The 16702-nt window shown below is 43.2% G+C and overlaps 1 protein-coding gene across 1 annotated transcript in view; it reads left to right on the forward strand.

Annotated features, from left to right (window-relative positions):
* Positions 1-6307: 6307 nt before the first annotated feature.
* LOC146186777 (uncharacterized) overlaps positions 6308-16702 on the forward strand; it is a 63705-nt gene continuing 53310 nt past the window's right edge. The window contains exons 1-3 of the mRNA XM_084607398.1: positions 6308-6517; positions 9736-9839; positions 13070-13294. Of these exons, the coding sequence (XP_084463524.1) occupies positions 6414-6517; positions 9736-9839; positions 13070-13294 (433 nt within the window). The 5' untranslated portion in view covers positions 6308-6413. The remainder of the gene's footprint in view (positions 6518-9735; positions 9840-13069; positions 13295-16702) is intronic.

Genomic DNA, 16702 nt, shown 5'->3' on the forward strand with positions numbered 1-16702 from the left:
CCGTGGCAAGAAAGGGTTTGGTCATTTGGAATGCATTCCAAGTTCCATTCCGAACAGCAGGGGAACAAAGGCCACCAAGTTCACTTGAGCATGCTGGACACGTATTTTAGCGCGCCCATTCTATAGGAAAAATTATGGGGGACGCTTAAGCTCCACCTTTAGTAGTATGACTCTATAGGTTAGGCTACCGGCCCGCATATAACACCCCGCTTTTACCAAACCGTATGAACGCGCCTGCGTGGCATAGGGGTGACGTGAATGCATGGTTGCTGGTGGGTTGATTCTGACATCACCCGTTTATACTGTTCCTGGCAAACGTAATGTCAGGCAACCCTACGTCCAGTTAGTGCTTGGCCGTGTCAGCTGCCAGATAGCGCCTGTCAGCGCCTAGCTTGGCATTTTTCCCTCATAACGTCGGTGTTATCCGGTGCGGTAGGAATTAAAGATTTCCACCTTTTATAAACCATCTAGTTTATGATAAGATTGACCCAGAAAGCGACTTGTCTTGCTCTCTACATTCCTTTATGTCGTAGCGAAAGCTGACTGCGCTATGTTTTCAAGCCGTCGACGTGGCACCGTACTACCGTGACACCGTGCAAGACGAAGAAGAAAGAAAAGAAAAAGAAGAACAAGAAAAGAAGAATAAGGAAAAGAAGAAGGAGAAGAAGAAAGCGAAGACAAAAGTGAAAAATGAAGAAAACGAAGAAGTAAAAGAAGATGAAAAAGAATAAGGAGAAGAAGAAAAAGAAGAAAAAGAAGTAAAAGAAGAAAGAAGAAGGAGGTGAAGACGACGAAAAATAAGAAGAAAAAGAAAAAGAGGAAGAAGAGAAAAAGAAGAAAAAGAAGAAGAGGAAACAGAAAACAAAAGACGAAGGAGAAGAAGGAGGAGAAAAAGAGAAGGAGAAGGGGAGGAATTAGACGACAGATAACTCGGTAGTTGGTAAAGGCGAACGACAGCAGCAAGTTGCTAGAACAGAAGGCTTGTTCCAACGTTGTGACAGCGGTGTGCTCCGGAGTAAGACGTAGAGACGATGTCATACCACATGAAGTCTTCTGCACCCGATTGAAAATGATCAACAATGAGAGGCAAGGGGTGCTTATACGTGAAGTGATTCCTCTATGGCATCTGTAAGGCGTAAACCATAGAGTAAACTATGCGCAAAAGCCATGTCTTTACTTCGAAGCCAAACTTAAGCATAGCCATGCAGATTGCTTTCGCGTAACTCTACATTTAAACACAAGCTAAACAACAGCTAACGCTTTTACTTTTTGTTATGAAGACATTTGATTTTGATGAAAATCAAATGTGAAAATAGGGTCAGGTAGTGCGTCCAGACTACCTGAGCCTATTGGAATGGAGTGCGTCATCGTCAAGATTGTACTGGATGGTTTCCATCTTCTAATTGGTGGATTTTATCGTCCTCCTAACTCTAGTCCTGCATTTTTTGAAAACCTGAATGAATTTCTATGCAGACATAGGAACCAATCTTGTAGCATTCTGTTGACAGGAGACTTTAATGTACCGGATGTCGATTGGGCTAATGAGTTCCCAAAAGCGCGCTCTCATTCTGCTGAACTCTTTGTTGACGTACTTCTAATGTACAATTTAACGCAATTAGTGAAACTACCTACCCGTGTTCACGGCGGAAGTGTGTCGACATTAGATTTATTTCTCGTGAATGACAAGGTCATACATATGAATCCAAGTGTGCATATTTTTGAAGGGATTTCTGACCACAAAATAGTGTCCCTTACCTTGAAATTGAAGAATGTTTTTAAGCTGAAACAGATGGAAACGGTTGTACTCGATTTGTCTCGCGCTAGTGATGTGGATGTACTTGATGCATTGGACAATTCGTTCTCTTCTTTTGTTGCCAAACATGAATGTAGTAGCATATCCGTTGATGTGTTATGGTTACTCTTCAAAGGTCTAGTTATGCACTGCATAAAGCACTTCATTCCCCAGAGAAAGGTCATAAAACGCACTTCTAAACCTTGGATGACAAAAGAAATAGCCCATGCAGGGCGAAAGGTTAAAAAAGCAAGAAATAAATATCTACAGCGCCCTTCTCCTGCGGGCGCACACCACTTATCTGAACTGCGTCTGTTTCTGAAGAATGCAATAAAAAAGAGCAAAGACCATTATCAAAGTGTACGTCTAAAACAGTTTCTTACCGAGTCCTCGCAAAAATTTTGGCGTCACTTATCGCCAAAGAAGCAATCAGTTTCGAATCTGTTGATCAATGGTAATGTCGTAACGGATCAAGGGGAAGTAGCTGATGCCTTAAACCTTTATTTCTGTTCTGTTTTTACCAAGGATGATGGCGTTACTCCGCAGTTCAACGCTTTTGCCGAAATTCCTCCGATAAATATTCCATCTATCAGTGAAGAAGGAGTACTAACACTTCTGCTAAATCTAGATGTTAAAAAGTCGCCGGGGATTGACGGCATTCCTGCTTCCTTTCTTTTCCGTTACCGCTGAATGGTCCGCTAAGTACTTATGTCTGATATTTGAAAAATCATTGTCACGCGCAGAACTTCCAAGCGATTGGAAACATGCAAAAATTACCCCGATACCGAAAGCAGAGAACCGACTTCTTGTTTCATCATATAGGCCCACTTCCTTGCTGCGTACTTGTATAAAGGCATTTGAACACATTATATTTGCACACATTTCTACTTTTGCTGAGCAGAAGGGCATTATTGATAGCCGACACCATGGCTTCCATCGAAAACATTCCACGGTAACACAACCAATAGAAACTGTCCATGATCTCGCAGCAGCATTAGATAGGGGTAGTCAAGTATACATAATATTTCTAGATTTTGAGAAAGCGTTTGATCGCGTCTGCCATCAAAAACTGCTTTTAAAATTGAAACCTATCCTTAAAAATGATTCATTGCTCTCATGGCTAGCGACATATCTTTCATTCCGGCGTCAGACTGTATCCATTGACGGAATCAGTTCGGATTCCGCGCCTGTTGAGTCCGGCGTTCCTCAGGGTTCCGTCCTTGGACGATTACTTTTTTTGCTTTTTATGAACGACATTGCTTCCGACATATCGATTAAAATACGCCTGTTCGCCGATGATTGTATACTTTATCACGAGATTTACAGCCAGAATGATCAGGTAATACGTCCTTGAGTAAAATTCAGGTCTGGTGCAAAACTTGGCAAATGTGTATAAACTACAAAAAAACAGTAGCTATGACTGTGACGCGAAACGTCAATCCGCTGAAGTTCTGCTACAACATCGATAACAACACGTTATCTCGGGTAAATAATTACAAATATCTAGGAGTTATAATCACGTCAGATTTAAAATGGAATCACCACATAACGTACACTGTAAATAAAGCTATGAGGCAACTTGGATAATTGAGGAGAACCCTTGCTAAATCCCCAGCAGAAATCATACTTCTTGCCTACAAATATTTCATTAGACCAGTTTTAGAATATGCGGCAGTTGTTTGGGATCCGCACACAAAGATCAATGTCACCAAACTTGAATATGTCCAGCGTAAATGTGTCAGGTTCATATACAATTGTTATAGCTGGAAAACATCCCCAACAGCACTTTTACAAACAGCTAATTTAGAAACCCTGCAGGCAAGACGATGCCAAGAAAGATTAAAAATGTTTTATTTGATCTACCACAACCAGCTTGGCATAGATAGAAATGCATACTTTCATTCAGTTACCCAACGACAAACCCGTTCTTTTCATTCTAAGAAAGGGAGCGATTTTTCGTGCAGAACAAATGTGTTCAAAGCCTCATTTTTTCCTAAAACTATCCGTACTTGGAACGACCTACCTGCAAATGTGGTTGAGTGTTCGACGTTGTCTTCTTTTCTGAGTGCATTCCATGGTAGATAGCGGTGTTTCACATTGTCATATCATGGTGTTTACACTTCACTTTTTTTCGTGCTTTTTGCTCTGTACAAAAGTGATATGCCTTTTTTTTTCGTTGTCGTCATTCACAAGACTGAATGTACTATGTATTCTCGTGAATTGTATTCTTCTGTACCCCCCACTCCTGCCTAAAGCCTGACATTCAGGCTGGCAGTATGAAATAAATAAATAAATAAATAAATAAATAAATAAATAAATAAATAAATAAATAAATAAATAAATAAATAAATAAATAAATAAATAAATAAATAAATAAATAAATAAATAAATAAATAAATAAATAAATAAATAAATAAATAAATAAATAAATAAATAAATAAATAAATAAATAAATAAATAAATAAATAAATAAATAAATAAATAAATAAATAAATAAATAAATAAATAAATAAACAGCGCTTTGTACGCGATTATTAACTTCTACTTAGCGTGCCCTTAACTACAGATAGCATCAGTACACGTCTTCAAGCACCCCACTAAGTCAAAGTCAAAGTCAAAGTTTATTTCCCATCTAAAACTACAGATGGAGGAATCGTAGAAAAAAGCTGCCCTTGGGCAGCTTGACGAGTCTACAATCCTAATTATTGGCAGGGAGGCAACACAAGAGTTTATACAATTTTAAAAACAAGCTCATCAAGAAACACCAGAAGATACACGAAACAGCAATATGTATACATAATGAAACTTAAACCATGTTATTCAAAAACAAATTATGTAGTTCACGATGTGGAAAAGAAAACAAATCGAGGTTAATGTGGATATACCTATTTAGAAGAGATGGAAGAGTGTACTGAAGGCATTCCCTACCAAGATTTAGTCGAGGTGTTGGCACTGTCCATTCTTCGCCACGTCTTGTTGGATAGACTGATTCTTTTTTCCTTAGTTCTGCTAAATTCTTAAGGTTTGTTACATTATTCCTAATTTCTGTTTTAAAAGTAACACTGAGGCGATATTTATAAAGATTATGTGCTTTAATAACTCTGTAATGACAAAAGAGAGCTGCACTTGGATGTCGGAACGGTAAATTATATGCATTTCGGAGATATCGTTTTTGCATTAAATGAATACGTTCAAGGTTAGTGAATGTTGTAGTGCCCCACACTAACTGGCAATAGTTTAAATGCGAGTTGAATATTGAATTGTATACCAGCATCTTAGTTTTTGTGGGAAGTATGTATTTTAGACGGCCTATAATACCAGTGATTTGAGCTATTTTTTTTAAAGATATAATTGACATGATAATCCCATGACATACTGGCGGAAAATATAACCCCGAGGCATTTAAATTGCTCAACTATTTCTACAGCCCGCGAGTTTAATATAATATTATCGTGCGGTGGGATAACTTTGTTTTTCGGCCTAGATATGAGAGCTTTGGTCTTACTCTCGTTTATTTGCATCAAGTTAACTGCAGACCAGACCTCAAGTGCTTTCATTGTGGCATTACATTGTTTGATAAGTTCATGAAGATTTTCGCCTGAAAAAAATACGCTCGTATCGTCGGCATAGATGAAAAACTTTGTATTATCGCTGATGTTGACAATATCGTTTAGGTAAATAGTCAACGGCCAAAGAGCAAAGCGTGGTTTTTGCGTAGATATGCCAAGAAGGCTATTCAATTCAGACCATTTAAAAGGAAGCCTATATTGAATGCCCTTTAAACTAGTTTTGGCACGTCCCTTTGTTCTTTCCTGGTAAGCAAGCAATCAAAAAAGCCTTCGTGGCCTATGTGTAGCTTGTGTGTCTTGCAAACGAAGAGCCTATAGTTGGACCGCCGACACCCGCTCGGTATTCTAGCTTACCTGTTACGTGAAGCCGCTTTCCCTACACCTTTTCGTTGAGGAATCCCTTAAGAATGTTTTTTTTTTGCCTTGGACGTTTTCCTGAGGTTTCCTTCGTTTTATTGAATATATACGGGTCCCGACTCGAGGATTCGTCAGCCGAGTAGGGGACGCGGTAGTTACTGAGAGTTTCTGAAATGACGGACTAGCATCATTTCACGACGTTACTAACCACTTAGGCTAAAAAGGTGAATATTTAAGCTATAAAGGAGGAAAACTAGTAGCCTATCCGGTTTCCTACCCGAAGAAACTGACTTTTCTGAATTTAATCTGTGATAATGACGACGTCTTCATATTGTATGAACGGTCTTCCTTGACACGCGAAGCAATTTGTCAGGCAAGTGTTAAAGGGAGACTCGGGTAATGAAATTTTAAGCACGCCTGCTGGATATAATAGCGTTACAAGGCATCACTTGATTTACATCATTCTTTAGTAAAGGTACCATGGAAATTTTGGAATTAAGTGTCACAGGACGATTAGTTGCACGCAAACGGATCGACACAATTAAGTAGTAGCGCACACTAGCTCGATTGAGGACCATGAAAAGGTTAGAACATCTCCGCGCCGCAATGTTTTTTCATTTGACATTTGAGCGCAGAGTTAGGTAGTTTCGAGAACAGTGATTAAAATTGATTAAGAATGAGAGCAGGGTCTGCATATGAAAGTGTGGCTTCTGCTGGAGATAATTCGCTTCAGGTGCTGGAAACTGGGACACGTAGTCATTCGAAAAGAAGCACTGTTGCGCTCCACTAATATGTTCTGGTAAGTGCACGAGCCTCCACGCAACTCTAACAGTAAATACGGCAATAGAATGAATCTCCTTGTTGTGTTGGGCATAACTTCGGACAAAACTGTAGGAAAGCGCAATGTGTTGACGCTTGCTTTTCAGTGGTGTTAGCAAGTTCGTGTCTTTCGTAATTTACCATCGTATTAACAGGCCCTCTTTTTTGAAAAAGGGGCTTACGTTTTCCTTAATAAGTAAGCTTTGCTTATTAGGCAGGCATGTATTTTGAAGCATATTGAGTTTAGAAGATGTACCTACGTTGATAAAATTTGGGGTACATTTAAGCTGCACATTTCAGAGACAGTTCTCTCATTGATGCTTAATAAGTCTCAAGTAATGCTCAAGACAGGACAGCTCAGTGATGCTCAAGTCTGCGGTTCCAGTTGCTGGTCATCGTGCGCGAACGTGCAATCAGTGATCCTTTAATACCGCATTAATTTCGCATGCTAGCAAGGTGATGTTTAAAATCCTCCAAGGTAGGCTGCAGCAGTATGTGGATCGGGAGCTTCCGGACGTGCAAGCTGGGTTTCGCTAGGGTAGAGGAACTAGAGACCAGATTGCCAACCTTCGCTGGATCATGGAAAAAGCAAGAGAGTTCCAGAAACCCATCTACTTCTGCTTTATTGATTATGCGAAAGCGTTTGACTGCGTAGATCACAGCAGATTGGAACTCCCATCTCCAAGAGATGGGAGATCCAATTCACCTCATTTGTCTCCCAGGAACATGTATGAAGGGCAAGAGGCCACAGTCAGAACTGGGCATGGTCTTACTGATTAGTTTCCGATTGAGAAAGGAGTGAGACAAGGCTGCATACTGTCGCCCTGCCTATTTAACCTATATGCTGAGTGCATCATGAGGAAGGCCGGTCTGGACGAGTCCAGCTGGAGTGAAGATTGCTGGGAAACGCATCAACAACCTTAGATATGCGGATGATACCACTTTAATGGCAGAAAGTGAAGTGGAACTCAAGAGACTTCTGAGGCGCGTGCAAGAAGAGAGTGAGAAGTTTGGGCTTAAAGTGAACATTAAAAAGATAAAGATCATGGCGTCTTGCCTTATCAAGTCTTGGAGCATCAAGGGACAAGAAGTGGAAGCTGTGACAGATTTTCTCTTCTTGGGCTCCAAGATTACCCCTGAAGGAGACTGCAGCCATGAAATTAGGAGACGCCTGCTTCTGGGAAAGAGAGCCATGGCTAGCCTTGACCGCCTAGTAAAGAGCAGAGACATTACAATGCCAACCAAGATCCATAAAACTCGTGCTATGGTCTTTCCAGTTGTGATGTATGGATGCGAGAGTTGGACTGTGCAGAAGGCTGACCGCCGAAGAAGTGACGCGTTTGAATTGTGGTGCTGGCGGAGACTCCTGAGAGTTCCTTGGACGGCCAGAAGATCAAATCAGTCGATATTGTCGACCACAAACCCTGACTGCTCATTGGAGGGTGAAATTCTAAAGTTAAAGCTCAGCTACTTTGGTCATCTGATGAGAAGAGAGGAGTCGCTGGAGAAAGATTTGATGTTGGGAAAGTTTGAGGGTCACCGGAGAAGGGGTAAGCAGCAAACGCGATGGTTAGATGGCATCCTCGAGGCGCTGCAGATGAAGTTATGTGATGTTAGGAAGATAGTGAGAGACCGGAAAGCGTGGCGTGATATGGTCCATAGAGTCACGAAGAGTCGGATACGACTGAACGACTGAACTGAACTGAATACCAACCGACATACATGTAAAGCCCTTCTTTAACCAAACTTTACGGGCTTGCTTTTGTGTCCTAGAAGTACCGCACCGGGTCCATGTGAGTTCGGTTCCCATTCCATCGTCCCATCTCACAGCAGCTACCGCTGTTGGCAGCATCTGACAACTCGGCCATTTTTGTCGTCTTGCGGCATCGCAGAATGCGTCGATCAGTGAATGCATGCCCGGCCATGTCACCTTCCAATTAGACCTTTCCGGAGGCACGCTCGTCACCTTTCTCTTACAAGGATACAATGCCGACACCGGATTTTCCGAAGAGCGAGCTGTTTAATGCTATTGAGGTAGACGATGCAAGAGAACTGATAGAGGAATGGGGGGAGACTTCTTACCTATTACCTTTATTTAAGGATTACCGCGAACAAGATTTCTTCGCTTCATTCTGTAGGACACTGGTCGATATTAGGTATCCTGATGTCATTTTCATGACACGTCAAACCGGGGATTAAGGATTTCATTCCAGTAAGAAGTCTGAGCATTATTTCTCGGTATATTAGTAAGGTAAAATAATGAAATCCTTTTATGAACATAATAGGGATCGCTTTTACTGACTGCTTTTAGGTGTCGTAGTTATAGGCAAGCTTCCACAAAGTTCCCCCTGAGACCATAGCCAACGGCAGCTGGCTATGGCCCAATAAGAAATAGCATTGCTTACTAACCTCATGTAGTACTTCTTGATGGATGTCCGATTTCTGTGTAACTGCTTCCAACGTTCTCTTTACAATGCTGGCTTCGATCATGCAGTAGTTTGGTTGCAATCCTTTGATTGCTAGTCAGAGCGTTTATCTGTCTTCTTCCCTTCCTGTTGGCACTGTTAAGTCATTTACGTCATCATGAACTAACAAGCCTGAATCATGTCTCTTTTTCATTGGTTGTAAGTTTCGTCGGCAGCTTATATTGACAGTGGAAGCTGACAAGTGATTGACTTAGTCATGTGACCTTGCGCCTCGAGACTTGGAATGCACACCGTCAGATACCAAAAATTAATTACTTAGTGAGTTAATTTACTTGACACTTTCCATGGTGGGCAGGAAGCAAAGCGACGAAGGGAAATCTCCTTCCTCATTTTAGGCGAATTGGAGGAAAGGGCTGAAGATATTTGTCGAGCTAGGGGCATGGAAGACCATGGCGAATCCGGATGAACACTTACCGGAAGCCAACTGTGACTGGAAGAATCCGGAGTGTTTGTATGGCGAAATCAAAACTATGACAGCCTTCGATAGATGAATAATGCGCAAAGCAGCAAAGCCTCGCTTAACTACTTTTGATTAATTAAGGTGTGCCAGTTATTTTTCTGTAATATTTGCACATGCTACCTAGAGAACGCATTTTATTAAATTGAAACGCATTGCAGAACTACAGGTCATTGTAATGAAAATAATTACTTGCTCTTGTTTCGGTTATGGAAGGTCTGATTTTGTCAGTGCGCTGTTTTTTCTACGATGTAGGATACGATGCTTGGTGCTGTTCGGGGCGTTCCTGCTGGCACAATGCTACATCCCTTACTCAAAGGACCGTTGCACGACTCAGAGTTATTCATCCACGTATTACGGTAAGGTACTTCTTCACTTGAGCTGTTATCTCAGCTTATAACCGAAACATTGTTAAGGGTAATGTTGAATATTTTGAGGTACATTGACTACAGTGAGTACATTGAACTCTGTTATCAATTACACTAAATTTTTTATTCAGTAGTGTTAATCTCGAGCTGCCGAAACCTTGTTATGACCCGCCGTGGTAGTAAATATCATGTCTGAGAAAAAAAAAAAAACAAAAAGCCGTGGTGGCGCAGCAGTTCGACTGCGGTGCTCAAGGATGCGGGATCGAATCCCGGCCGTGGCGACCGCTTTTCGATAGAGGCGGAAAGCAAGGCATTCATGTGTTGTGCTATATGTCAGTGCACGTTAAAGAACTCCAGGGGATCAAAATTTTCGGAGCCGTCCCCTCACCCTCAGGCGCCTCTCATAGCCTGAGTCACTTTGGGACGTTGAACCCCCAAAGCAGACCGACCTTTTTTGGGCAGAATGACGAATTCAAAATGAGCACGAGGGAGTTAACACCCATTGCCATTTTTTATTATGCAAGACTTGCTGCAGCTGGCATGATTTCCAAAACTCGCGTCTGAAATATAGACGGCTGCGTTAGCTGAGAGAATTAACTGTTTTCTCACTGTCTTCGACTAATAAAGGCCGGTATACACTGTGAGCTATAGCATCACGTTCCGTCGACCAATCATTCACTCAAGCATTTTCATCCATTTAGCAGAAGCCATGTACGTAGTGTCAAAAGCTGGTGCGCGGCGCTTACCAGGCCCACTCTATAGACAATGTATCTTCCTCGCATTTATATATGTAGCTAAGGCGACTACATAATGACACCGATTTCCTCTTGTACAGCCCGCTAAGAAGGGTTTCCTTCCTTGCCATTTACGCTTCTCTTTGCTAGGCGATTTCGAACCCTTCTGACGAAGCATTGCTTGGTAAATCCGGTGGTTGAGTTTACCACTGAGCAGTCGCTTCCGCCATTTCGCGCCCAGTGCATTTTTCGTTGGCTCTAAAAAATGCAATATTGCGACTAGTTTTGTATCAGGTCTGATTGCATGTGTCCCCTTCTCATCAATGCCTTTTTTTTTTTTACTTCGCCAGTCATCGCAAAGCATGTCCGACAAACTTTCCTACTCTTTTACGTGCTGTATGAAATAACTTTGCGTCGATAGAGAGACTTCGCCTGGGTTGTCCTTCTTGTGTTGTGTCCTCTTTTCGCTATAAACCATTTATTATGATTAGAAACCAACTAGCTCAGCAGTTCACCCTCTTAATGACATAAACAAATATGGAGTTTTTACAAAAACAATATATATTGGCTGAGTTTATCGACATATACTCTATTTTTTTTTTGTAACACAATCGCGGAGTGAGGAGTTCGCAGGAAATTATAGAACACAAACAACGAAATAAAGAATAAACACATATGCACGTAAAATTTCTTTGGGAATAGATATCATACGGGCGCACAAGAAAACTTTACTTTGTGAAGAAACAGATTTTTAAAATCGCTTTAGAACAATGCCACGAGAGTAGTGTATCCATCCTAGGTATTAAGTAAAGAAAGACGAAGAGGACGATGTTGCTATTGTGCATTAATTACAATTGCTTAGTACAGGCCCCTGAGACCAACAGTCGCGACTGCCGTGAACCCGCCTACTAGTCTTTTAAGTAGAAGACTAGTTTGTGGCAGTTAGCGCCGTTGCAAACTGTCGTGGAGATTCGAGATGTTTCCGAGTTGCAGCGCTTCACCCAACAGCTTCAAGAGACGGGGTAAATGAGCGAGTAAAAGAATCAGCTTAAAACTTAATATAGCACCCCCAAACAAAAAGAAAACAAAATAGAAATCGAAAATAGGCAGGCAAGAAAGAAGTAGAAGTAATGCAACGCCAGTGCTTGCATGTCAACCTGGCGACCTTCTACATGCTCCTTGTGGAAATGATTTATTTCAATTTTAAAGGCGCAAAAGCTGTTCATAAGGTGAGAGCTAAATTGACAATATAGTATCTGTATCTTACTAGACTATGTTTTAATTGAAATGTCTTGCGAGATCCCTCTCGTTTTTTTTTTTTTTTTTTTTTTTTGCGAAGTTTATTGCCTCAGGGCATAAAAGGAAGTCGTAGCGTTGTATTTTTAACGCGCAAGTGCGATAAGGCCTGCCTCGTAAAAGTTACCATCCATCGGAATTTGGTTCTCCGAAGTCTTACACTTGGTGAGCTGATGCCACAAGGTTGCTTGACATGGCCAAGTTGGCAGGTGCGCTGGCAGGTGACACTTAGAAGCCCAGTTTCAGAGGAAATTGTCCTCTGTCGGCATTTTCCAAACCTACTGACGTTCAGCATGGGCTGCTGACGTGGCGTCGTTCGCCTCACCCCAGTCCGCCGCCGCTCATTTATTTATTTATTTATTCACCCGTGACAATATTTATTCTCCGGGAAATGTTTTGCTTGGTGGGCAGATTGCTATTTTCAGTCCTTCTAATTTTTTTTTTTCTCATGCCATAGGATCAAACGTTGTGAAGAAAAAATACGGCACACATCAATATAGTTGCCAAGTGTTTGGGAGAAAGCGTTCGTTCCTCAATACCAATAAATCTGAGCCAGCGCAATGATCAACGAGAAGTTATTTATGAATGCAATTTTTTTTTCGCATATAGCAAGATGGGAGTATAAAATTATTGTGTCAAGAGGTCACCGGATAGATGTTTCCAGATGTTCGCTGCTGATTTTCACAAACGCACCCGACGGTTTTAACGGGACTCTTAAATAATCGTGCGAGGGTCGGACAAACTTAAAAAATAAAGTCTCGCTACGCACTGGAAAGTCAATCTATACCCATGAATTATTTCGGAACAGTATCTCACAATATTGTTACGAGAAGACAACGAAATGTTTCCTTCCCTTGCCTCGCGGAAGGGGACAAGGAGATGTTGACGAAGTGGGACTGTTTTTCCGTGGTGCTTCTCGCTGCTATGCAAGTCGCGGCCGTCTTGTAAATATACTGTAAATAGATTCTTAACTTAGCAATATTCGTCAATATCCCCGTAATTAAAAGTGAGGTCCACAGAAGCTGACGTTGTGCCATTGTCTAAGTCACAACCTCTCCCTCCAAATCTCACTCTCTAATTCCGAATGCATGTACTGAACAGTTTGTAAAACCAAGTCAAGTAAATGTTTTGTTACCGTAAGATTTGACTGGGTGAGCAAGGTACACACTTCTTCTCTTTGTATTCATATAGATGACGAGGCGGAAGATCGACCACAGCCTCCTGACTTATGTAACAGTTACACTGCCAAGTATGAACTGCATAGTTTTTACGCCAATCACTCCATGTGGGTTCAAGAATTCTTCGACCACACTGGAAAGAGAGCCAAGATTTCCGCTTCTATCCTCGGCATGGAATTTGTGGACATTTACAATTACGCTAGTGGTACTGTAACTTCGTATCGCCTGCAGCGACCAGGTAAGTTGTGCTGATTTTTCTATTCATAGTCCCAAGAACACATGCTCACACTGTGTTTAATATCATGGAAAGTGCAAGGAATTTGAGTGTTATGCCACTTCCTGCCACAGTCAGCTCCTAGTTAGTGGCCAACGAAAAATGCTGGAAGTGACAACGACATTTAGAGAATCCCAATACATAGGCTTTTCACATTAGAAACTGAATAACTTAGAATGAATTTGTGTATTTGTTATTTCCTTCATGGCTGATATGATATAAAGGCAGTGTTAGTAATAATTTATGGTTTATTTAGAGATGTTCACATAGATCTGATGGACTAATATAGTGCTAACAGATACTGTGTATTATTAGCATACCTCATAGTTGGACGCTGGTAGAAATCGGGATGATTTTTCTTTTTTTTGTATGTCTACAACATATCAATAAGATGGCATTGCTTGACTCCAGAGCTCGCATGCCTGTATATCTCACGCCCGCGACAATACAGAAATAGGGTGGCTGCGTGACGTAAGACGCTGAAATCACCTGGATGGCTTAGGACATCCTAAATATGGCCCTGAGTTTAGCGCAATGTTAAGACAGGAAAGTTTTAATTCAGATATTGCAACTGAGAGGAGCAAAAGAAGCTATTGATATCAGATCTAGACGAGAAAGGATAGCATTTTATCAGGCGATTGCGGTGCGCGTCGTCTGAAGTTGAATATAAGCACGTGAAACTCAGTGTCCTAAGGCGGTTGGTCAGCACACAGAATTCAAGCCTGAGTGTTGTTGTGCCTGGCCAAAGCCGCCTAGAAATTCAGCCGGACGCCAAACTTCTTCGGCGAACGCCTCCTTCACAAACTTTGGATACTTCTCTGCAAAGCACCAATGCACTGGCGGCGAGCCGTACCAAAGGGACAGAAGCGACGTGTTTTAACATGCGCTGAACGTCCAGACAGCACGGCGCGCCGTGGCCCTGACGGTGAACCCCTTCTCGCCCCGCGGCATATTTGAAGCGAGAGCGCAGCAAGCTCTCCCATTGGCCCTGCGAAAGTGCTGCCATCGGATTGGACCATTTTGAGCGTCAACGGTTCTCGGCAACGGAGTCTCAAGTGCTTCCGTTCGAGACTCCGAGTGTGAGTTCGTCACTAGCTTCCATCGGGAGCAGTTCGCCCCTGACAGTGCGGACGCGGCGGAATCTCCCCGGCCGTCGCTGCGCGAGAACAGTCGCGTATGGCTATGTTAGCTTTCGGCCCCAGAGCCGATCTTGTTGTGTAATGCATGTAAATAGTGTATAAAGCCTTTTCTTCATCTCACCAACGCCGACTCGGATTCATCGCTACCGCCCAGGGAGCTGACAGCCCTCGTTCACGAAACGGGTGACGAGCGCTGCGTTACCAACTCCTTGGCACAACCCTGTTGACGGTGGGCTACTGTGTGATAACCCCACCGGCACAACATTGGTGGCAGTTGCAGGATCCTTGGCACAACCCTGTTGACGGTGGGCTACTGTGTGATAACCCCACCGGCACAACATTGGTGGCAGCGGTGGGATCCACTGTCACAACATTGGATGGCAGCTGCGGGATTGACCGGCGTCAGGCACCTCGGCGCGGTGAGTACCTGAAGTTTCCCTCAAACGCCAGACTTCTCTAACACACAGGGTAGCTTAGAGAAAGGCTGAGCGTAGCATTGTGTTAGCCTTGCGTGTTTCAAGCCTACAGGAAGTGTTTTGAAAACCAAGGGATGCTAAGAGGGGAATCAGTGTGAGAAAGGCTTGCGCATCTCTTGCTAGGAGCGAGATAGCGAACGTATAGTACACTATTCTAAAAAGGCAATCAACAAGAGGCCGGTGTAAAAGATGGAGAGTTACAAGGTCAAAGAACTTCTCCAAATTTGTGATGAGTTGGGCATCGATTTGGGCTCAGCGAAAAGAAAAAAAGATATTCTTGAGATCATGCAGGCAGAAGAAGTGACGGTTGAGGAAGCCGCAGAGGCCTGGGATGATATTCAAGAGAGAAACGAGAAAGAGGATCGTGAACGTAGGGAACGTCACGAGAAAGAGGACGCCCGTGTATGGCAACTGATGCAGCTGGAGGTTTCAACACATAGAATGAGCGTGGAAAAGATTAAAGCTTTTAATGCCATTCATTGTAACGGTTCAATACCGCGAGACTGTCCACAACCGTTCCTCATCGCCGAGGATATGGCAGAGTACTTGGAAGATTTCGAGCGTGTCTGCAAAAGTAAGCGCTTCGAGCGAGATACTTGGGCACAAACATTGGTAGCTATTCTCTCCGCTGAGGCGTCGGAAGAAATCAAGCGCGTGATAGACGTTGACTTGAAAAGCTACGATTACCTGAAAGAGTCTTTACTGAAAAGACATCGGCTGTCACCAATAGAACTTAGGGACAGGTATCAGCGTGAAAAAAACTGTACCAAAACGTACTTCGATTTGGCGTATCAGTTGAAAGCCGATATAACCGAATGGCTAGACAGTCAGGAAGTCTCGGAGCAAATTGTACTTGCTTGTGGAAGCGGCCGAGCAACGCGATAGCAGCAGCGAGCTGATCGAGTCTCGAACAGAAGTGTCTAGGGTTACCTTGGTCGAGCCACTGGCAGCTGAGACGGTCGGAGCCGACTCCATCGGCGAGAAATCCGCAGTGACACCGTCCTGCGCGCCGCCTCACGTTGCTGTACGCAATCCGATTCCACCAATCGAGAGTGGCGACCTGGCAGTAAATCAACCGCCTGACAACTCAGAAGCAGCAGTTGTACAGCATGGCGGAGATGTAGTAAACCTAGGAGACGGCAAATTGGCAATTTCCGAAGTCAGAGTCGACGTAGATCAGGACACACAGAAAAACGAAGTTGCGCTCATGGAAAATGCGCAGCTCACAAGTGTTGAACAGCTAAGGCAGAACCATGACGCGGACGCTGTCGAGAACCACACCTGTGAAGTCGACAGCGAGCGACTAGATAGGAGCCATGAATCTTCCTGTCCTGACGCGCTCAATTGTATTGGCGAAAACAACCTTGGTGCGAACATGGACCTCCCGCGATCCGAAACGCCGCAGCTGTCGGACGAACGTGATCGTGCGCCGGTTAGCGCTGAGCAATGCGGCACACTGGCGGATCAGAGTAACTTGAGTGGCGAGCCTGCAGAGGATATGCCTAGCTTGGGGGCTGGCGTGAGCGAGCCTTGTCCTTGTTCGGACGCGACTGGCAGTGAGTCATGCGCTGCTGGCCGCGATGCAGGCGCGGCGCCGCACTCCGACGATGTCGGCGCCATACTAGCTCCGGTTACCGGCAGCTTGAAAGAGCTGGCACCAAACGAAAGAAAGAAAACATTCAAGTGTTGCCGCCGAAACGAGCGGAAAAGCAGGTGCATGAAAGAATGCTGTCACCGAAAGGTGAGAAAACGCAAAC

This window comes from Amblyomma maculatum, chromosome 6, assembly GCF_055883805.1.
Source record: "Amblyomma maculatum isolate TAMU_Amacu chromosome 6, ASM5588380v1, whole genome shotgun sequence".
NCBI classification, from domain to species: Eukaryota; Metazoa; Arthropoda; class Arachnida; order Ixodida; family Ixodidae; genus Amblyomma; species Amblyomma maculatum.